This window comes from Muscardinus avellanarius (assembly GCF_963383645.1).
Source record: "Muscardinus avellanarius genome assembly, chromosome: 5".
Classification (NCBI taxonomy): Eukaryota; Metazoa; Chordata; class Mammalia; order Rodentia; family Gliridae; genus Muscardinus; species Muscardinus avellanarius.
In genome coordinates this window covers 12,632,237-12,655,256 of record NC_137790.1, presented here as the reverse complement: position 1 = coordinate 12,655,256, position 23,020 = coordinate 12,632,237, and the positions used below count along the sequence as shown (strand labels likewise).

General features: G+C 45.7%; 2 protein-coding genes across 8 annotated transcripts in view; both read right to left on the bottom strand.

Moving 5' to 3' along the window:
• Positions 1–4,466: 4,466 nt before the first annotated feature.
• LOC308263836 (cilia- and flagella-associated protein 298) lies at positions 4,467–13,073 on the bottom strand (the record flags this gene model as incomplete). Of its 3 annotated transcripts, XM_080696927.1 has the most annotated exons (7): positions 4,467–4,577; positions 4,792–4,887; positions 5,553–5,684; positions 6,372–6,530; positions 8,283–8,350; positions 10,243–10,410; positions 12,935–13,073. In XM_080696927.1, 7 exons carry the CDS (start codon positions 13,071–13,073, stop codon positions 4,467–4,469), a joined length of 873 nt encoding a protein of 290 aa, XP_080553053.1. The 3 variants fall into 3 exon arrangements, with proteins under 3 accessions (XP_080553053.1, XP_080553054.1, XP_080553055.1); XM_080696928.1 differs by lacking the exon at positions 4,792–4,887; XM_080696929.1 differs by lacking the exons at positions 8,283–8,350; positions 12,935–13,073 and having other exon boundaries at positions 10,243–10,320.
• A 5,164-nt stretch (positions 13,074–18,237) lies between these two features.
• The window catches only part of SYNJ1 (synaptojanin 1), a gene marked incomplete at both ends in the record, with an annotated part of 87,119 nt that continues 82,336 nt past the window's right edge, over positions 18,238–23,020 (bottom strand). For 4 of the 5 annotated variants that reach the window (XM_080696920.1, XM_080696917.1, XM_080696918.1 and 1 more), the window contains one exon: positions 18,238–19,029. In XM_080696920.1, the coding sequence (XP_080553046.1) occupies positions 18,238–19,029 (792 nt within the window). Of the gene's footprint in view, positions 19,030–21,589; positions 21,611–23,020 lie in introns of those variants that run through there. The other variant, XM_080696921.1, reaches the window with a different exon arrangement.

The following is a 23,020-nucleotide window of genomic DNA, read 5'->3' as shown; positions in this document are numbered from 1 at the left end:
CAGATTCTTAGAGCAAATTTTGAGTCATCTAAGGCTAAAAAATGTTCAGGGAAACACTTAAAACTACAACAAAAGTAAGAGAAGAGATATGACTTTGGTGTTACAAAACTTGACAATCCACCCAAAAAGTAAGGCACAGACACAGCTACACCCCACTTTAGAAAACAGTTTTGAAAGCAGCCTGCTCGGAGCCCACTCTGGGGCAGCCACTGAGGTCGCTGGGTGGTGGGGACGGGGAGGCTGAGCATTCTGGGGGAACCTGCCCAGGGCTTCTGGGGCTCACCTCTGGGATGACAGGACCCCAAGTCACTCCAGCAAGTCCTGCTGCTGTGTCCTGATTTCCCTTCCTCGGGCCCAGGGAGACGGGCAGAAGGTAAGTGGTGGGGAAGGAATAGTTTGGGAAACCGACCCAGGCTGTCTCCGCTCACTCCCAGGCCCTCTTTGTGGCAGTGGCTGGGAGCTCAGACGTGGAGGCGGGAGGGGCAGTGGGCACGGGAAGGCCCGCCAGGGAAACGTCCACCTGCTTCTCTCCCTCCCGTGAGCAAGCTGCGGCCCTCTAACTCAAGGAGCTGTGTCAAAAGTCAAAGCCAAGCTGGGCATGATGGTGCATACTTTTTTTGTGATACTGGGATGAAACCAGGGACATTCTACCTCTGACCTATACCCCAGCCCTATTTTTTATTTTGAAACAGGGTCTCACTTGTGGGGAGTCATTAAGGTTTTCCCCTAAGAGAATATTTCTCACTCAGCTGACCGTCTTTCGCCCAGAGTCAACAAGGTTTGGGGTCATGGAAAGTTCAAAGTAAAAGGTCTGATAGAAGATCAGGTGGTGATGGCACGAGGGATTGATTGACCTGATACTGTATAAATACGACAAGAGAAATAAACCCAGGATTGGCCAATAGAGATATCGACTTGGGAGTGGGCTGGCAATCCTTCCATGCTTGAATTAAAGTTCTTTGAATTAAATTCTTAGAATTGAATTTTTTCATCCTCACTCCTCTCTTCGAAACTCGTACTTTTGCTGGCTGGCTCCGGCAGGTGGTGGCCCGTATGGGGAGATTCTGAAACTGAGGATCCAGTGAAGGACACCACTGAATAAAAAAAGAGTGTGCTCGAAGACTCGTGGTGGCAGTAACGTGGGAGTTGTAATATACAATGGGTCAAAAAATTAGTCTTTTGGCTTTTGTACATATGTTAAGAGATATGCTTGGTGTTAGGAAAACTAAGATAGAACACGAAGGCCCTTTGCCTTCACTTCCTAAGGAAGATGAGGATACTGAAGAAGAGGAGCAGCTTGAGGAAACTGCTGCTTGGTACCATAGAAATTAGGGGCTTATCCAGATATTCCAGAAACTCCGGAGCCCAATTCGTGTATAAAACAGTTACAAGTAGCAGTAGAGACTTTAACTAGACGACTAGATCAGATAGCTCCTTCAAATAGTGAAAAAGAAGGATCTCAACAATATTCTCCTATTATCAGCAATGCAAGCCTTCAAAATTCTCCCACTGTAGCATTTGCTAAACAAAGCATTGAAAAACCCAGACCTTTATCTTTAATATCACCGCTTCAAGTGGCTATAAATAGGGCTGTAGAAAACGGAGAAGATACTAGAGGATTCAGTGTTTTCCCGGTTACTGAAGACCCTGAAAGTCAAGGAGGTGTTATTAGATTTCTTAAAAGCCAACAAAACTGGGTCAAGGAGGTGTTATTAATTTCTTGAATGCTGACAACACTGGTCGCACAGCAGCAGACAGATATTTGCATCCATCCTCCAAAAACAATTTTGCTCTAGTAAAATGGAAAGATCCTTGCACAGGAATTTGGAAAGGTCCCGACCCTGTACTAATATGGGGACGAGGGCACATTTGTGTTTTCTCACAGGATGAAGATAACGCACGGTGGATACCTGAGTGGCTGGTGCGACATATGGATCAAGCAAAAATGGAAGATTCTCAGATCAATGCTGATGATGCTCCCAGCTTCAATGATGACTGAAACATGGGCTTACGTTCCAGATCATCCCATACTTCATCCAGCTGTTTGGGAGCAGCGGGAGATCACTGTCTTCAGTAACAACTCACGATTGCTGGGACTTCTTTGAATTTTACACCCATTGCAGAAACTTTTAATTATTCTGGACGAAGAATTGGTACACCCTTATGTTTTTCTAAAAATGTCAAGAAGATGGGATGTCTGCAGTTGATGCCCGTCTTATTGCAGGCAAGTACAAAGACTGATAGTAACTGTGCTGTTAAAGGTGTGGTCTTGTGGGGCCCTGGTTACACAGGGAAAGAAGATAAAAATGTTAGCCCACCAATAACCTGTTTGTCCTGTTAAACTGATTTTTTTATTTTTTAATTTTTTTTTAATTTAAAATTTGTGACTTATTTATTTATTTTGGTGGTACTGGGGGTGGAACCCAGAAGCTTTCTACCTCCGGGCTATACTTCCAGACCTATTTTATATTTTTTATTTGGAAGCAGGGTCTCACTGAGTTGCTGAGAGCCTCACTAAGTAGCTGAGGCTGGCTTTGAACCTGTGTGATCCTCCTGTCTCAGCCTCCCAAGCGCAGGGATTATAAGCATGCGCCACCACGCCCAGCTCTTGTTAAACTGATTTAACATGTAGAAATCATAGTGTTAATTGGAGGAAATGTCTTACTGAAATACCTATTTTTCATGATATTCCCAATACTTTGTTTATTAGAGACTCGGGACAAAGTGTGGTCTCAGGACAAAGTGAGAACAGTTTTTCAGCAGAAGTGCACAATTTACCTTTGAAGGGTACCCCCACTTAAGAGGCTGGTAGTCAATGACGGGTAAGATTTCCTTGGGACAAGGAAACCTAAGACAGGATATACAGCTTATAGCTCTGTATTATCCAAAGATAGGTAATCCTTGATACCGGAGGGAAACAACCTAAGACAGGCACAGTCTTCTTTGAATATAATAAGAAAGGGGGAATTGAGGGGAGCCATTAAGGTTTTCCCATAAAAGAATATTTCTGACTCAGCTGACTGTCCTTCACCCAGAGTCAACAAGGTTTGGGGTCATGAAAATTTCAAAGTTAAAGGTCTGAGAGAAGCTCTGGTGGTGATGGCACGAGGGACTGATTGACCTGAAACTGTATAAATACGACAAGATAAATAAACCCAGGATCGGCGAGTAGAGATATCGACCCGGGAGTGTACTGGCGAGCCTTCCATGCTTGAATTAAAATTCTTTGAATTAAATTCTTAGAATTGAATTCTTTCATCCTCACTCCTCTCTTCGGAACCTGTACTTTTGCCGGCTGGCTCTGGCACTCACTGAATTGCAAAGGGCCTAAGTAGTAGCTGAGGCTGTCCACAAACTGTGATCCTGCCTCAGCCTCCCAAATGCTGCGATTACAAGCATGCGCCACCACGCCCAGCTGGTGCACGCTTCTAATCACAGGACTTGGGAGGCTGAGACAGGAGGATCTCAGGTTCATGCCCAGCCTTGGCAATTCAGTGAGGCCCTCTGCAACTTAGCGAGACCCTGTTTCAAAATAGTGAACAAAGAATAGGGCTGGGTGTGTAGCTCAGGGATAGAATGCCCTTGGGTTCACTCTCCAGTGCCATGCACACACACAAATGTCAAAGTCTGAGGGAATGGTGTCCCCAGGCAGTTTGAGGCACTTCAGCTAATGAACTGTCGGGGTTCATAAGGCTGTTCGGTTCATACAGCAGATTTGAGCTGTTTAGAACCCAAGGATGAGCTGTTTGGAACCTGTGGATGGTCACCCTGGGTGTAAACCTCAGCACAGGAGAGCTGGAAGCCGAGCCTGCAGCCAGGCCTGCCCGCCCAGGGAGCCTTTCACGAAACAGCATCCCACTCATTCTTAAGAGCTGTTCTGAAAAAGGAGACTTGAAGGGCAGAGAAACTACTGAAGAACTGCAGGTTCCAGATTAGACTACTCTGGCTACTAGCTCTCACAGGTGGCCTTTACTCCTGGTGGACAAGCCCCCGGGGAGGCGGGGAGATGCCTGGCTGTGGGCAGATCCTTCAGGGGTGTACCCACCTCCCCACAAGATCAGGTATTCAGCTCCCAGCAGTTCTGAAAGGGAGGCCAGAGCAACGTGGGACAAGTGTGTCTCTGGCGGCCTCTAGTGGCCACTGATGGTAAAGGTACTCTCAGATTTCCTTCAACACAGCAGTTGTTAGAATGTAAAACAAAGGAATCAGAAGAGAAAAATGGTTATAATTGCATCACTAGTAATTTTATCAAAGAAAACGCTGAAACAAAAATAACTTACACATTTTCCTCTGAGGATATATTTATTAAGTTCTAAATTTCTGAAAGACTATTTTAAAATTTCAATCAAAAACTAGGAAAGTAGTCATTTCATCTTCTCTACAAGGGGGCGCTGTCCTTTTTCTATAATTATTTTGCCTCAAGGAACGGTGAGCTAGTTCTTCTGAGGCTTTAATGCTGGTAAGCTTCATCTCGGTCTCCACTTTATGTCTTTTACCCCATGGAAATGTCTTTTCAAGGCCGTGTTATCTGCCCATGGAGAATTCAAGCAGGAGTCATCATCATTTTCTTCCAGTTTCTGGAAATAAATTTTGTTCAGAAAGGCATCTCAGGAAAGTGTTCTGTACAGAGACTGAAGAATCGTGGCCAATCCCCCTCTCCCTGCCCTCCCAGAGCAGGACGCCTCCAGCCCCATGCTCTCCAGCCCCATGCCCGTTAGGGGGAAGCTCCGGCAGGGCCCCTCCCCTGACACGCAGGCCCCCCCTTCCCACCCGCCTGGCCGAAGCGCCTACCTTGAGCTCCTCCTGTCGTCTGTGATAATACAGCATCAGCTGCTTCTGCTCCTCGCTGCTGATGATAGGTTCTCGGGCAGGCGCTCCCTGTCCCCTCTGGAAAGACAGAGCAAGAGCCCACTGTGGACCGAGGCATCTTGGAGAGACAATCCGGGGAGTTACGGCAAATGTTTGGCAACTGCCTCTGCCAACTGCCAAGGACGGAGGAGTCACCCGTGCCTGCTGATCCAGGGTGAACAGGGAGGGGCGTCCTGGACCTTGCAGTAGCCCAGCTCTGGAGACCATCTCCATCAAGCCCCCTCCCCCCAGGAGCCACTGCAGGCCCAGGGGGGTGGGAGGGCGTGCGGAGCCGCAGGCTCAGGAGAGAGAATGGTGGAGGGCGTGTCTCCCGACTCCCTCCGCTCTGCTTGGGCAGCCTCTGACCAGTGTCCTGTCTTACAGAGCATCAGTGGCTTCTGCAACTTGAACCCAGGGCCCTGGGCTGCATTGGTCATTTCAAGAAACACCGTTCCTGACTCGCAGCCTTGTTAAAATCAACAGAGCACACTCCTCTTCCCCCATATTAAAACAAACTCCAGAAATTAGTAGGCAGGCTACATTTTCTTGTTGGTGTGCAGAGAGGACATCATTTTGACTTTAAGTCCAAGCCAACAGGATTAAAGTATACACACAAATAGCTGACATCTTTCAGGTTTACTGTACATTTTTATCAGTTTGAAGGCAAATAAGAAATACTGATATGTCAGAACACAAATACTTACTTGCTGAATCTTGACGATAATTTTGGTTTTCTCATTTTTCCCCACGTAGTCTGAAAGCTTCTTTGTCCTTCTTAACTCCTTGGCTGCCCACCACAGCTGTGCCTCGGATTCCTTAATGACGCTGAGTCCTGCCTGGGGCCAATCGTAGGAGTTGGCTGTCAGGGTGTCAGGAGGGGCCAGCCCGGGCCGCACAGGCGTCGGCATCCCGGTTGCTCCAGTCCCTGCTCCACTCAAAGTCCTCCCTGTGCCAGCATCGCCTTTGTTAGGTTTCACTCAGACCCTGACTCCTTCACTTCTTGCCCCTGGTCATGGGGCGTGTCCTGCCTCACGGGCAGCCTCAACCATGACAAGGGCTGGCCCTGGGTGGATCTGACGCAGGGGGCGTCATGGGGCTGTTTGTTTTCGCATATTCCTCCTGCTCAAGGCAGCTCAGCAAGGCATGCAGCCGAGAAGAAAGGAGGACTGAGGAAGTCAGAGGAAAGCGGATTCTGAGGGGAAGAGAGGAACACGAGGCCTGATGTGAGGCTGGGACGCAACATCAGGCAAAGGGGCCGCCATATTTGGGTAGAAACAGGTACTAAGTGGGCGTCTGGCTTCCCAGCAGAAAAGAAAGTGGGGATGTATTCCGCCGCCTGCCGGGCAGCTTCAGGACTCTCCCTACTGTTTCCCCAGGTGCGGGCTGAAACTCAGCTGCATGGGCACCACCTGCTCTGTGTCCTCTCCTGGATTCAGAACTCTGCCCTGATGTACCAAGCAAAACCACAACCTCCGAGGAAGGCTTTGGGGACGCGAGCTCACCACGAGCGCCAAGCCGCGTACCTGAGTGCCCGACAGGTCTTCTTTCTCTTCAAATTCCATCCGAATGGGGTCATAGGGCGGCAAGCCCATGGGGTACACAATCATCACAGCGCCCCGCAGCTGGTCCAGGGCGTCTTTCACCATCTCCATGGTGACACAGACACCGGCCTCCACTTGTTTCTGAAAGTGAACGAGGCGTTGTTACCCACAACGTGGCCAGGCCGGTCAGCTCTGCTCACGGCCTCCTAGGAGGCTCTTGCCAGACACTGTTGGCACCACAAAAGGAACCACACCACCGTGCTTGCTCCCAAAGTGGCCGCCACCTGCTTCAGGGCCTGGGCCCGGGGCACCGAGGCCTGGATGGCAAAGCCGACTACAAGGAGCGCAGAGGAGAGCTCGGCGCCGTGAAGGCCCCATGGCAGCACGGGGCGGGAGGCAGGCAGGGCGATGCAGAGAGGAGAGGAGAGGGCAGCCTGCGGCTTTAAAACTCCAGTGGGTGGGAGAGGTGGGCAGGGCAGGCTGAGGGGCCTTTACGAGGTTAATCTTGCAGTGGGTGTAGAATGGACTGAGAAGGATCTGAAAAAATGCAGGGAAAGGGGTGATGTAGTCAAGAATCTGTCTGGCCTTTGCCCCCCTCCTGGTAGAGCTTCAAAATCCCTTGGGATCATTGGGTGATAGGAGTCCCTTTCCTTTTTCATAAAATCCCCTTTTCATCATATCTGAGTTGTGCTAAGAGGATCGTGAATACTGGAAATGTGACCCACAGCATAATGATGTCAAGAGGTGGTGGGCCCTTTAAGAGGCGGGGCCAAGTGGAGGTGATTGGGTTAAGGGGCGCCATCCACGGAAGGGGCTGGTGTGGTTCTCACAGAACCCTGGCTCCTTTTTCCCAAGTTGTTATAAAGTGCGTGGCCCCTGTGCACACTCTTCTCTGCGCTATGATGCAGCCTGGGAGGTCAAACAGGGACCACGTATATGGACTTTCAGCCACCAAACCTTAAGTGCAATAAACCTCTTTTCTTTACAAAGTCCCCAGATGCAGGTACCTTGTTATAGCAACAAGAAATGGATTGAGATAGTGTCAAGGAAGGGGCCGGCCTTGCCAGAGAAACCAGGTACCCGTTAGAGGATGGAAACCTTCAGTCCCACCCTCACCCCAACCTCCAGGGAGGTGGGATGCTGTACACTGGATCCCATCACGTGGCCAGTGATTTCATCATGCCCACACACATCCCTTTCAAGAGTAGTGGACATCCAGCCTCAGGGGAGCGTCTGGCGGCTGCACTGATGTGCTGGGTAGTCGTGTGGAGCGCCCAGGCAGAGGGCAGGGAGCCTCCACCCTCTCCCCCACCACACACAGGCACCTCTCCCACACGCAGTAACAGAACCGCAGTTGTGAGCACAGCACATTCAGTGCATCCACAGTCGCTCTGACAGAACACGAGGGGGGGGGGCACAAGAAGAGCCAAATGTGTAGCCCTGGGACCCCTCCTGCATCTGATGCCCAAGTTGAGAGGAGTCCTGCTGGTGACCTCGCCCTCTAGCTGGGGGGCCCCCCCGATGCTGTGGAACTGAAGGGCGTGGCCCTTAACCTGCGGGGCTGGTGTGAACTGAACTGAGGTGCAGGACTCCTGAGACCCTGTTTCTAAATAAGAAATAAAACTGGGCCGGGAGTGTAGCTAAGAGGCAGAATGCCCCTGATTTCAAATCTCCAGTGAGACACACGCCAAAAAATAAAAGGTAAGAGAAACAAAATCACTACGCTAATGCTTAGTGATTCACCTCTGTATTATAAATATGAACCTACTTTTATGCAAGCCATCTAAAACTGCTTGCTAGAGGAAGAGAGAAAGAGGGATGCCAGGTAATTCCAGACGATTAGAGTCTATACTTCAAAAGACAAGCTTTAGAGCATCATTATAAAAAGCTGACCTTAGAGATTATTGCTCTGGCTTCTTCAATCGTCTTCTTTAAAACTTGCGTCATTTTTTCATTTGGAGCTATAAAAATAAAAAAGATGAGGGAGAGAAGTGATCAGCAAATGCGCCTCTTTAAAATTCCTCCCAACGTTCCCGGCCGTGCTGCCGGTGTCGGGGGGCCTGTGAAATGAGGGGTGCGGGAGTGGGCTGTAAGTGGGGCCGCAGGAAACCTGGCTGGAGGTTGGTCAGGGCCGCCCTGACCGCAGGTCTGCAGCGTGCTTCACAGAGTGGCCGAGGCTTCCAATGAACAAGGGGCATTTCACTGGGTAGAGGGGTCGCAAGCTTCCTGTAAGGGCCAGGAGTAAATACTTTAGGCCTCGCGGGCTTCGGTACAGCTGCTCAACTTTGCCACAGGAGCAACAACAGCCACAGATGCCGCTTAAATGAATGGGGTGGCTGCATTCCAATAAAACGTTACCTACAAAAGCAGGCACCTTGGGCTGAGGCCAGAGAATAATCCACCATGCGGGAGGCCCTGGGTTTAATCCCCAGCACCGCATCCAAATCAAAAAATCGGCCAGCCCCAGCAACTTGGGGAGACCTTCAGGAACTTAGCGAGGCCCCATTTCAAGATATAAAATAAAATAAAAAGGGCTGGGGGTATAGCTCTAAGGTAGAATGTCCCTGGATTCAATACCCCGTACACCCCAATTAAAAAAAGGAATTTGCCACATGGTTCATAATTTGACTCCTAGAAAAGAGATAAAAATCATAATTTGAAGGGTTAGAAGCAAAACAATTGGAAATAGACTCTAAATCTAAGGGAGACGGGTGAGTTCAAATCTCCTTCATGTGTGTGTGTTGCTGGGGACGGGACCCAGGGACTTTCTATCTTCATGCTACATCCCCAGCCCTTTTGAAATTTTGCTTTGTAACCGGGTCTCACTAGGTTTCTAAAAGTCTCACTACGCTGCTGAGGTTGTCTTGAACCCGTGCTCTTCCTGTCTCAGTCTCCCAAGTACTGGGATTATAGGCACGTGTCACTGTACCCACCTCGAATCATATATTCCTAATAAATAACAGTACCAATTAGACATTAAAAATTTTATAGACCTTTGCAATTCAGTGAAACCCTGTTTCAAAATAAAGAATAAAAAATAGGGCCGGAGGTGTGGCTCAGAGGTAGAATGCCCCTGGTTTCCATCCTCAGTACTGAAAAAAAAAAAAAAAATTATAGAAATACAAACTTGTTGCCAGGCGTGGAGGAGCACTTGGGAACATTCGGGAGGCTGAGACAGGAGGATTGTGGTTCGAGGACAACCTCAGCTACTTAGTGAGCCCCTTTGCTACTCAGTGAGACCCTGTTTCAAAATAAAGAATAAAATATAGGGCTGGGGGTGTAGCTCAAGGTAGAATGCCCCCGGGGTCCGGCCCCAGTACTGCAAAAATAAATAAATAAACAAATAAAAGATAAGAAAAAAGACCCCCTTTCCTCCTTCAAATCATCTGCAGGGACGGTTTCTGCAGCATTCTGACATGTACTAACATGCTTTGCACCAAAGGGAACCAAGTCTGTGGTTTAGTGCGGACATGGAGAACCTTCTTTTCAGTCTCTAAATAAACCCCACATATCTGCAAACAGTTACAGCACTCAACCTTCAGGACATTTTTTAAGAGCAGCGCCCAAAGCTCTCAGGCTGACCCACACGAAACTGAAACTACCAGTATTCAGCCATTTCTGATCTATAGAAATGGTAATTCCACGGGGTCCATTCACTATCAGTGACCTGCAACTCAGAGCAAAAAGGTGGAAGCCTCCCCCACGCCATTCATTCATTCTGGATTCGAGTTTTATCACAAGGGGGTTATACCCAGGGCAGCCTCCCTAAGTTTGTATAGAAATGAAGAGGTTTATTTTTGTAACTTAAAAAAACTGCTGCCATAAGTACTGGTATACTGGCACGCTCGATTACCTTGCCCATTCCTGCGCCCGATGTCGTCCTTCTTAAACACTGCACCCCCACTGGGCACACATTTTTCACCCCATTCATCCTTCAGCTTCAGCTCTTCGATCTGCTCCTCGGTCAGCCCTTGCATATTAGGAGGGAGAAATATGCCGTGTTCCGCTAGTTCTTCCATTTCTTAAAAAGAAGAGAAAGTTAAGACAACACGTCTCCTAACCATCACTGGCGACCTTGGACGGGTCTAGCCCATCTGGCTCACAGTTTGACGCTTATACACCATGTGCTGTGTGCCAGGCCTGCCCAGACCCTTGACAAGGCCAATCCGTCCCCAGTCAGCGGAAGCAGAGCGCTCAGGAGCCCCTCCTGGCCACCGCCCACCCCGTCCAGGCCGCCTGGCTGCAGACTCTGTGCCAGGTTGCGCTGCCTTGAACTCAGCAGGTCCAAAACCAGTACTCGGATTCCCCTGAGGCTGCTCACATGGCTTCGCAGATAATCATCAGTGGGAGGATTTAAGGCAGCTCAGAGCCCTTGAGTAAGAAAGACGAAAGGCCTTGGTTTGATGATATCACGTTATTGCTCCATGCATGGCTCTCTATTTTCCTAACCATGCATATTCACCCCAAACCATTCTACATATTGATCTTGCAAAACTTCCTTTCTCTCTCTCTCTTCCCTCCCCCTTTCCTCTCTATAAAGAAGGGACTTGGAATAAGATGTTGTGCTAACACTGTGAAGATACAACGTGACCTGTAATGACACAATACTATGAAATAAAGAGTGTAAATGAACTGGATGTTTACTGTCTTTCTCTCCTTCTAGACTCTAAGCAACTGGGTGAGAAACTGGTCTTACTTGATCTTGTCTTTTAAAGGCAGAAGAACACTGCCGGGCGTGGTGGTGCACCCTTGTAATCCCCACGCTTGAGAGGCGGAGACGGGAGGATCGCGCAGGTTCTTAAGCCAGGCGCTGGCTTAAGAGACCCTGTTTCCAAATAAAAATATAAAAAATAGGTCTGGGAGCGTAACCCAGAGGTAGAAGGGCTCCCAGGAACCCTAGTACAAAAAAAAAAAAAAAAAAAAAAAAAAAAAAAGAAGCAGAACACTGGTCACAGTCAACGCTGGCAACTGGAGAACAGAGCAGTGGGTTCTAAGTTCACCAACAGACTCTTACAGTTAACACTACATTTTCAACTTTTAATGTTATAGAAAATGATGTTTCTAGGCTTGGTGGCACATGCCTGTAATCCCAGTATCTGGGAGGCTGAGATAGAAGGATTAGTAAATTCAAGGCCAGTGCAAGGTAATTTACGGAGACCTGTTTCAAAGTAAAAAAAAATATATATATATTTTGGTGGTACTGGGGTTCCTGGAAGCCCTTCTACCTCCAGGCTACACTCCCAGACCTATTCTTACATTTTTATTTGGAAACAGGGTCTCCTAAGCCAGCGTGCACGGCTGGCTTCGAACCTGCACGATCCTCCTGTCTCTGCCTCCCAAGCGCGGGGATTACAAGCGTGCGCCACCACGCCCGGCAAAAGTTTTGGAATATTTCTTTTCTTTTCTTTCTTTTTTTTTTTTTTTGGTGGTACTGGGGTTCCTGGAAGCCCTTCTACCTCCGGGCTACACTCCCAGACCTATTTTTACATTTTTATTTGGAAACAGGGTCTCCTGAGCCAGCGCGCGCGGCTGGCTTCGAACCTGCCCGATCCTCCTGTCTCTGCCTCCCAAGCGCGGGGATTACAAGCGTGCGCCACCACGCCTGGCTAAAATATTTTTTTAAAAAGGCTGGGGAGCTGGGCGTGGTGGCACATGCTTGTAGTCCCAGTATTTGGGAGGCTGAGATAGGAGAATCGAAGGTTGGCAGCCAATCTCAGCAATTTAGGAAGGCTCTCCACAATAGTGAGATCCTGTTTCACAAATTAAAAAAAAAAAAATGTTGGAGATGTGGCTTGGAGTTGTAGAAGACTCCTTGGTTCAATCTTTAGTACTCTCCCCAGTAATCCCCCTAGTAATATTATTTTCCTAATCCCCCTCCAAAAAAAAAGGGCTAAGTATGTTGCTCAGTGGGAAAGTACCCAAGTCCAATCCCCTGTACTCCCTAACCCTACACATATGCACGAAGAGATAGATGCTGAGTTCCTATGACCCTGAGTTCCATCCCCAGCACCGCAAAATAAATAAGCAAATTAATTAATTTAAAAAAGACATCTAAGCTGAGCCTGGTGGTGCATGTTTGTAATCCCAGTACTTGGGAGGCTGAGTCAGGAGGATCTGGGCTTGTGGCCAGCTTCAGCTACTTAGTGAGGCCCTTGCAACTTAGTGAAACCCTGTTTCAAAATAAAGAATAAAAAACAGGACACCAGGGCTTTCCCGCTGTCTTCTCACCTTGGAAGGGCCACCCCAAAGCCAGGCCGCTGACCATCAGGAACTGCCTGACCTCAGAAGTTCCAATCGGGGCAGCCGCCTTTTATAAGGCCATCAGCTAGCATCTCACCCCGCAGGCTCCTCTTATTCCACTGCATCCACTCTTCAGGCTGGCTTTCACCGAGCCTCCAATCCCCACTTAGTCACGGCACCCCAGATCCACGCTACGGACCCTTGGGCGCGCTTGGCTTCACCCGCTCCCACCGCCCCGGGTTCTCCCAGCCGAGGAGAATCTCTTCCAACCTCCCCAAACCCCAGCCTCGCCTGCCCGGGCGCACCTGAGCTCACTCGCTGCACCTTGAGCCGCCCGTTGTAGACCCGGGTCACCTGCGCCGTGAGCTCCTCCAGCTCCGCGCTCCCCGGCGCCTGCAGCAGGAACTGGCTCTCGTCGCCCCGCTTCACGTGCAGCAGCACCATGGCGATCCGGGGGGCCCGCCGAGGCGGCGGGGAGGAGCGAGCTCGGCGGGTACTGCGGTCAGCCCGGGGCCAGCGGCCGCGACCGGGTCACAGCCGGCCCGAGGCTGGGTCGGGGAGGGCGCTCGGCCCCGCAGTGGCTGTAGCCGGGAGTAACAGTCAACACAGAGTCCGAAGGGCCAGCCCTAGATCAGCACCCCAGGGCGGGAAAGCTGGGATGCTCCGGACCCGGCACCCTCGCCCTAAGCTGCGGCAGCCGGAGCCGCCAAGCACGCCCAACGAGCGCCTCCAGGAACCCCGCTGCCGGAAGTGGCTGTTGTCAAGGCAACGTAAACAACAGACCCAACAGGCGGGAGGGCCGCGCGGACCGCCGGGTCGACTCAGCCGGGGCTCGAGATTCCTCTCAGGGAGATGGGCAGGCTGAGGCTCGGGTTGCTAGGTGGAGAAAGGGTGGGGTGGTGAGCACCAGAGAGGCCGAGTTCCGGAATAAACTCAGCCTGCGGCTCGTTTCCGCCGTCGGCAGTTCTACTTCCGGAAACGCCCCCTCGCTGCTTCCGGTCCCGAGAAGTTTGGAGCAGGTGCGCCGGTTTTCTGTTCCGGGTTGCTCTTAACGCTGGTGTGATTTTCAGGACTCAGGGACTTACTAGGGCGCGTTCCAGCAGTTATTTGTGTTGTCTAGTTAGGATTTTATGTCTAGGGTCGCCCAAGAGGTCGCTGCTAGAGTGACCCTCCCCCAAATAGCCACCTAGGTAGTGAACAGCAGATTCTTACCGCGAAGGGCAAGCCGGGTCTCGGTGAACATCAGGACTCAGGAAGCTCAGACTTGAACAGGGTGAAATCCTGTTAGCCACGTGGTTCTGAATTCCAAGACAAAGATGGCCTTTGGTGTGGCTTGTTAGTTTTCTCTGAGTATTTTAGGTACTGTTGCCTTTCTAGGGCGAAGTGCATTTTAAATTCTCTCCCCTCTCCTTCCTCCTCCCTCCTTCCTCCCTGGGGATTGAACTCAGAGGCGAATATTTTACCTCCAAGCTACACCCCCGGCCCCTTTTATTTTTAAACAGGGTTTCTCTAAGTTGCCGAGGCTGGCCTTGAACCTGTGATTCTCCTGACAGCCTCCTAAGGCCTGGAGTTACAGTTGTGTGCCACCATGGCCTGGCTGAAGGACATCTTACCACCATTTGTAGCTATTTGAAGCAATTATCAGTGATGAACTTCCTGGTCTGGATATTTTATGGTCATTCATGATGGCTGCTGCATGTCAGGCAATGAGGGAGGAAAGGGCAAATTTTACTCTTACTATTTTATAAAAAGCTCCTAGCACAGTAAAACTCCTTTACACCCTTCTCTAATCTTGCTCTCTTCCTTCTCCAGAGGTAAACTGCTATTCTAAATTTGGAGTTTGGGTAATTTTCAGTGCATGTTTTTTTTTTTTTAATCATTAATACGTGTTCCTAAAGAACGTAGTTTTGCATGTTTTGTTTTAATAAATGATGTCTTATGTATTATTTTGTAACCTGGTTTTTGGCTCCAGGTTACTCTGATGTTTTCATTCACTGACTTTAACTGCTGTGTATTAGTCAACTGTACCAGTAACCCACTGCATTCTGGTCGATGTTGCTAGTTTTCAGCATTACAGTGCATTTGTGTTCTTCGTGTACTAATTTCTCAGGAAGTCAAAATATAAACTTGACCTGACATTCTTAAATTGTCTAGACTTGGACCAATGCACCTTCTCATTTATAATGCATGAATTTCCATTTTTTCATGCTTGCTATATATAGATATATAGATATATTACATATATATCTATGTCTATATCTATCTATATATCAGTTTCTTGTGAGTTTGGTTTTCATGTCAACCACTCTTGCTGAAGTTTGCAGAGTTGAGGATCTGGCTGTGGAAAGGGTGAGGAATAAGTTACAAACTGAAGACAGTTGCCAACTATATGTCAAAGGACAAGTATAATCTAGAATGTACAGAAGCTTCAAAACTTGACAGTAAAAAAAAAAAAAAAATCCATGTAGAAAATAGGCCAAAGAGCACAGACATTTCACTGAAGATACAAGGTGGCACATGTCTGTAATCCAGTACTGGGGAGGCTGCAAGTTTGAGGGCAGCCTCAGCAACTTAAAGACGTTTCAAAAATAAAAAACAAAATAGGGCTTGTGTAGCTCTGAGGTAGATTTCCCCTGGGTTTAATCCCTAGGAGAGAGAGAGAGAGAGAGAGAGAGAGAGAGAGAGAGAGAGAGAGAGAGACAGAGACAGAGAGAGAGAGAGAGAGAGAGAGAGAGACAGAGAGAGAGAGAGAATTAGAGGCAAGCACTTGAAAAGATGTTAAACATCAGGAGCAGCTGGGTGCGGTGGCGCACACTTATAATCCCAGTACTTGGGAGGCTGAGACAGGAGGATTGAAGTTCGTGGACAACCTTAGCTACTACTTAGTGAGGCCCTTTGCAACTCTGTGAGACCCTGTTTCAAAATAAAGAATAAAAAAGAAGGGCTGGGGTTTTTTCAGTATGGGGTTCCATTCCCCATACTGAAAAAAAAAAAAAAAAAAAAGGAGAAGACTCAATGTTATTTTGAACAGCAATCATACAGGACTGAAAACTAGGCCGCACTCACAGGAGCAGCTCGCCATGGCCTCTAAATGTGGGGGTCCGGGCAAGTCTCTGCCTCGTGTCCTCACTCCCTCGGCTCTCCAGCTGTTCCTGCTGCTGTGAGTCGGAATCACCATTCTGCTTCGTCTGTTACTTTCAAGTCAAGATTATTGACGAGGCCCTCATTTAGAGAATGAATGCAGCTTCTCAATGATCATTAGTAATCTCAAGTAACCACTGTATGGAGAAATGAAATAGATAAATTTCCTGATTTGGTAATTGGAGTTAACCTGTTTTCCCCCCAACATCATTGACATGTACACAAGAAATGGCTGAGAAAAATTCTTCCCTCCTGAGCAAAGTAGTCATCATGATAAAGACGGGTATATTTATTTCATATGACAGCACATTTCACAGGATATGTACAGAATGTCTGTATACCACTGACTTTAATACTGTATTTCTATAAAGTATATAGTTATAAATATTGTATGCCACATAAGCAATAAAATTCTTACATACATATAAACAGCAATCTACTATAGAGGACAAAGAATTCACAAAGAGATCCTTAGTGTCTAATTTCTGCTCTGCTTTGAACAGAACTGGTAAATATTTAATAATACACAGAATAATGGCTAGTTATTTGCAGCATACCTTTAACTTTCAGAACTTTGTGCATGTTCAGCAACTTGCCAAATATGATTTTCCTGACCAAGGCTGAGCTGCTGCTGATATGTATATTTTAGACAGTAGTTTATATCCAAGAGGAGACATTGCTCACAGAACTGCAATTGGCACTAGTGGAGTTTACCTAACGATGAATTATTTTGCTAATGAAGAGCAAATACCATATACACTAATCACATAGATGTTAAAGCCACAGTTTCAACAAGTTAATTCACATTTTGAAGCACAATGCTTATTGTAATACTGCTGTTTAAAAGATACTACTGCTGAAATGATTAGAACTCCAAAACGCACAATATAAAACTCACAGGAGTTATTTCTAACAGCGAATCCTGGCTGTTAACAGAGAGGATTACGTCTATAAATATAGTATTTTGGTAACATTTGAGCATTTAGAAAAGTGATTTCTTCCTAATAGATTTGCTTGCTGTTGTATGATTCAATTTGCTGTGCTTTTACACTTTGCATATTATTGGCCATGAAATCTATTTTCTTATATTTTCCCAAAGTACATCATTAGAGATTAAATGTGGGCATAGGAATTTAGGTGAACATACACAACTCTATATAAAAGGAATATTAATATAAACCTTAATGGGTAAAGATGATTTTAACTTAAACTGGCAACTATTACTCATGGGCTTTTCTGAATGGTTTACTTAATGATATCAAAATACTACATTTTGTAAAAATTCTGGTACTTCATAAAATCAATAAAAGCAGGGTCCTTTGCATAATGGCAGTGCAGAAGACAAAATCCACAGCTTATTTGAGGTATAGCCTCTAAAAACTTAAAGCAGCATCATAGATACGGTATGTGGCCTCTTAGGGGGGAGAGAACATAGGTTGGACCTGTACCCAGTTCAAAGTGCTCCGAGGACCGCTGCTTTCCCACCTAAAAGCAAAGTTCCAGAGCAGAAGCAGCAAGCAGAAAAGTGTGGGAGGGAAATGGGTGACATAGACCTCAATGTGCAGAGAGGAGAGGATGTTCACCTCTGATGGTTCTCACTGGGCGGGGCGGCGCGTGCTTTTCCTATGTTTAAGGACACAGTACTGTCTGGAGAGGGTTAGATCATCTATCCTCGTGAGTGACCATAGAACATGCTGCTGGGAGCCCCAGGAACTTCCTCCCCAAAAGCAGCACAGGGAGGTGCAGGAGAGGAAAGTAGTGAGGGTTGTGTCTGAAGGTTTGGGGTGTGGACTAGTAGTGAGATTGTTCTAGTTCAGGAAATTAATGAAACATTCAAAGTGTACTCACAGCCATCTTTTTTGGTAATGAGATACTGAAAAAATGACTTTTAGGTAAAATTTGATCTGAGTTATATTTTAGAATTCAAATTGAGAGTTTTGTAATGATTTAAATGTATGTATGTATATATATATATATTAAATTTTGTTAAAGCAATGCCTTCCAAAACTGTCTCACTCTTAACTCTGGCAGCTCTTTGGTAAATATCCATGGATACCAACTGTCCACAGAGTTGAAGGGCTAGCAGTAACGTCAGCTCAAGGTTGTGTGTGCTTTTGAGATTCTTCAGACGAAACCGAAGAGGCGTTTCTAAGGGCTTCTTTCAAAAGTAGTTCTAAGCACTGTTTATGGCTACCACTGTCTCCAGTTCATCCAAAGAGAAACACACCAACACTTCCATTAATAATGAGAAGGAGATTTTCCTTACTTCCAATATACACATATTCCAACTCTGTACACATCAAATAGGGGTATCTGATGAAAATATCAGTGCGCTTAACAGTTACTTATTGCACATATTTCTTTTGCACATAAGAAATAGCTAATGCCCAATTTCTTTTGGTTCTACCCTGCCAAAACAAAAAACAAAGAAACAAAACACAAATAACCCCTTTCCTCTAGTATAACATCATCTCTCTGTGAAGTCCGGAGCGGGAGACGCGTTGGATGCCGAGGCTGTGAAAGGATCCGCTGCAGGGCCGGCGCCAGGTGGCGGGAGCAGAGGGACCGGGGGCGGAGGCGGTCTTCTGGACGGCAGCACACAGAAAGAAACGTTCGTACTTTGATTCCAGTCATCATCAAAAGAACCTGGCTGACTCCCCAGCGAGCCTGAACACGCTGACGCTGCCTTCCCTTTCATACCAAAGTGCTCTTCTTCCTCAAAGGTTACCCACCCTTTTGGGTGGCTCGTTTGTACTGTAGACTGGCCCCAGGGATCAAAACTGTCCTTAAAACCATCGAGTGAGGTGGAAGGCTTGCTTGTGTTATGACCGGGAGGCATCAGAGGAGGGAAGGGACTGTCAGTAACGGGCTCTTCTTTGGAAATCCAGGAAGTTACCTGTGTTTCTTGAGACTGGGGTCTAAATGGGTTTCCGGGAGCAGCAGTCCTGTCTGTGAAAGGATTTGTGCTGGTCAAGCGAGTAATAAATGGGTTTGGAGAACTTCGCATATTTTCCTGGGAATTGCTCCGGGCTGGAACTGGAGGCATTGTCGGCATGCAACTTACAGAACCCAAAGTGTTAACACTGCTGTGCGTTGCAGAAGGCAACTCAAGCAACATCTTTGGGTTTGGGGTTAGAATGGGTGATGTCTGAACAGGGAGTTGAGCCTTTGATAGAGCAAGCAGGTTAAGTGATAGATCTTCAAAAGGATCACTCTTTAATGATTCCTGTCTGACACTGGAAACTCCATTTGTTTTTACCTGAAAAGAAAGAACATTGAATAATCAGTTTATATTTATTAAAATCCAATTATTCTTCCTGTTGTAATTATCCTTTTTTGGGGGGAGGGGGAAGCAATATACAAATTTAGAAATTAAAAAGTGGCTTTGTTTTGTTACTCTGGTGGTTTAAGTAGGATAAAACCGCTAAAATTTTTTCCTTATAAACTCCTTTCTAAATAAATCCTTTCATTAATCCCTATTTTGTAAATCCCAAAGATATGACATAGAACTTACTTCATTCATGCATTTTGAAATGGTAAGAGAAGTGCACCGAATTATCAAATTTATTCATGCCTACTTTTAAATTTTAGCATATCTTAGGAAACTAATAAACTTCCAACACCAATCTATATGGATGATGTGCTTTCATCGTTATTTTAAGTGTATTTGCACTTAAAATTAATGTTATTATAGAAATTCAACTTTATGGACGTTAGTTGTATTAGTGAATTGTATTCGTAAGCTGTAGACAGCATCCTTTTCAACTTGGAAAAGTGAATGTTCAAAGTCTTCTTTGCCCTGTTTTTGTTTTGCAGGACTAGGGATGGAACCAAGGGGCATTCTACCTCCAAGCTATATCCCTAGCCCTATGTTTTATTTTTATTTTGAAACAGGGTCTCACTAAGTAGCTGAGGCTGGCACGATCCTGTGACCTCCTGTCTCAGCCTCCCAAGTACTGGGGTTACAAGCGTGCACCACCACGCCCGGCTTCTTCTTTGCCTTTTAATGTAAATTCTTTTTTTGTAGAATACTCTATGGATAATGTGATACTAACTTTCCTTCCTCATGTCAAAAAGTACCAAAATAAATATGCTATTAATTACCAAATGCAGCGATTCTTTAAAACCAGGGGTGGTGAAGTCCCATTTTCTATCTGGTATATTAATTCTTAAAATGAAGCTGCACCCTGACTGGTGTTGGCCACACCAGTAGGAGGAGTGCTCAGAACTCCTCTGGGCCTGGTTCACAAAGGAGCTAGGCTGGGATGGAGCCTGGCCATGGGATTGAGCAAAGCCAGGTGTCCTGACAGGGAAGGAACTAGAATTCCGGCCTCAGAAACAACTTTATTCATCAGGCATTACATTACTAGTTTTTAAGAAAAATCTCTGTAATTTATAAAATGAGGGCAGATGAATTGGATACTTATGTCAATCTCAAAGATAAGAAACAAGAAAACTTCCAGGTTGGAAAGGGAAAATTTCAGCTCAAGGCTTCCAGTATAACAAAATAAAAGGGCTACTCAAAATTAATTTAGAGAGTTGAAGCAAAATAACTATGTTTTCATAAAATATGCTGGGAAAAAGGAGTAGTGTTCCCTATAAAAATGCAACTGCCCGTTTTGAGCCATGAACTTAGTGCTTAATAATAGAGAAGGCACTTGCAAAAGAAATGGTATAGTTTCCTAAGTGAGTAGCTTTCAAGTATCTTCTTTATCTAGTGGTCCCACAACAGAGTTTGTAACTGAATGAACAAATTTATTTTTCTTTAAACCTAATATGTTAAGAAATTTATACCAAGATAAAGGATCATGAGACTCTAAACTGAATCCTAAGTGTATTAAAGGTAAGCACACCTTTTCATGAAAATGAATTTGACAAGCAAGTTTATTATAGTCATTATAAAATTATAACTAACTCACTTATCAATAATCTCTGGATTATGATTAACATAACATAATGGAAATGTCTGATTAGATCTGGGGCAAAACTCTCCCATGGCAGATAAAACAGTCCATGATATAAATGTTACAGAAAAGAAGAATTTTATGCTTTGTACAGCTTAGAACTATAGATGCCTACCAAATAAATGCTATACATTTAAAAATCCCTATTTTCATATATTAAAATTTTTATTTCAAAATAAGTTAAAGGCAATTTGACAGAAGCAGGATCACTTTTTCCAATCAACCTTGAAATTACAATGAGAGCCACACCATCACCCATTACATTAGAATTAACTTATAATCTACGCAGGATGTGTAATGACAACATTAAAATTGGTAGTATTTCTATAGAGAAAGGTGTTGGAAGGAACTCTAAATAATCTTGTTGTAATATTAACATTTCTCTTTCTTAATCACCAATTCTTCTTTACTGGAAAAAAAAAATCTTGCTACTAAAACTATTTGAAAAAATACTTCCCAAAAGAAAGCTAAGGGGGGGAAAAAACTGACTTTTGTGATTATGTAATTATGCCATTGTTAAAACCAAGAACCAGTTTGGTTTTGCCAAACAGGCTTTCTATGACTAATCCTTACCTTCTTGAAGTTATACTGTTGTTTAGTTTTGTTAATTTTCATAAAAAATGAAGCAAATATAGCAAAGCATTAGCAAGAACAACTAAAATAGTTCCTAAAAATCCAAAATGCTATGAAAAAGAAAAGGCAGATTTTTATGGTATGATAGTAGAATTTATTAATGTAGATGGGTGGTTTTAAAAATGGGCAAAACTTTAGATGTATGAAGCAAAAGATTCATACATCTAATGTGCTAAGACAGATGACGAGCACATGTAAGATTGATAAATAGGCAGATACCTGTTACCCTGATGGTTGCTCCTGCTTTGAGAAAAGGAACACAGACATCAAAGGAAAGAGTTAGGAGGATAATTTGAGACCAACCAGCAATCCTAACAATTCAGGCATCAAAATACTTTTAGTTCCATGTTACATACAGAATTTAAGAGTAGCAATATTTGTAAGTTTTATACTAGGTTCAAAAGACAATTCCGATTTCTTTTGTAATTTTGTTGAATTGCAATCTGGCTTTAATTTTGTCTGAGGTTGATTATTAACCAGTTTAAAGTTTTGTTACTCAAAATAGGTTTTTGGAACTCTAAAATATTTTAAGCAGTCTGTTATGGACCACACCACCATAAAATTTGTATGTGGAAGCCCTCAGCCCCAGGGCCTTTGAGAAGTGCTGAGGGCTGGAAGAGGTCGTGAGGTTGGGGCTCCCCTGATGGATCAGTGCCTTATGAGAAGAGACACCAAAGAGGATGCCCATGTGCTTCTTCCTAGCACTCCTCTTCTCCAGGCACATACTCCAAGGAAAGGCCACGTGTGCAGAGCGGGAAGGCGGCTGTGAGCAAGACAGGAAGAGAACCTTCACCAGAAACCCCTCCACCCCATGCTGGCACCCTGATCTTGGACCTTCAGCTTACAGACCATGAGCATAAGTTCCTGCTGGTTTTTCTTTGTTTTGTACTGAGGATGGGACTGAACCCAGGACTCATCCCATCTTTGCCATCCCCCCACCCCCACCCCAAGGGCTCTTCTACTACTGAGTTACAACCCCAGCCTTTTTATTTTTTATTTTGAAATAGGGTCTCTTTTACTTAGTTGCTGAGGTGAGCCTCTAGCCCGTGATCCTCCTGTTTCAGCCTCCTAAGTACTGGGATTATAAGTATATACCGCCACGCCCAGCTAAGTGCCTGTTGTTTAAGCCACTTAGTATATACGATGCTTTAGCTGACACAACATTAGGATAACCTAATTAGGTGTCATCATTAGAAAAGATATACAAGCCGGGCGTGGTGGTGCACACTTGTAATCCCAGCACTCGGGAGGCTGAGGCTGGAGAAGCACAGTTCACGGACAGCCTCAGCTACTTAGTGAGGCCCTTCACAACTTGGTGAGACCCTGTTTCAAAATAAAGAAGAAAAAAAAAATAGGGCAGGGGATATGGGGATATAGCTTGGAGGTTGAATGCCCCTGGATTCCATCCCCAGAGTAGACACACACACACACACACACACACACACACACACACACACACAGAGTAAAGATATACAAAATGGCACCACTTTGCAAAAGTACTACCCCATTGAAAAGGAGGATTCATTTTTAACAAAATGGTTGGGATCAAGGCTTATTCTGTCACTCGAATTTCCTGATAGATGATCTTAACATTAATTCACCTCATAATTTATAAACTGTAAGGTATAAGAGGCAAGAAACAATATTACTTTT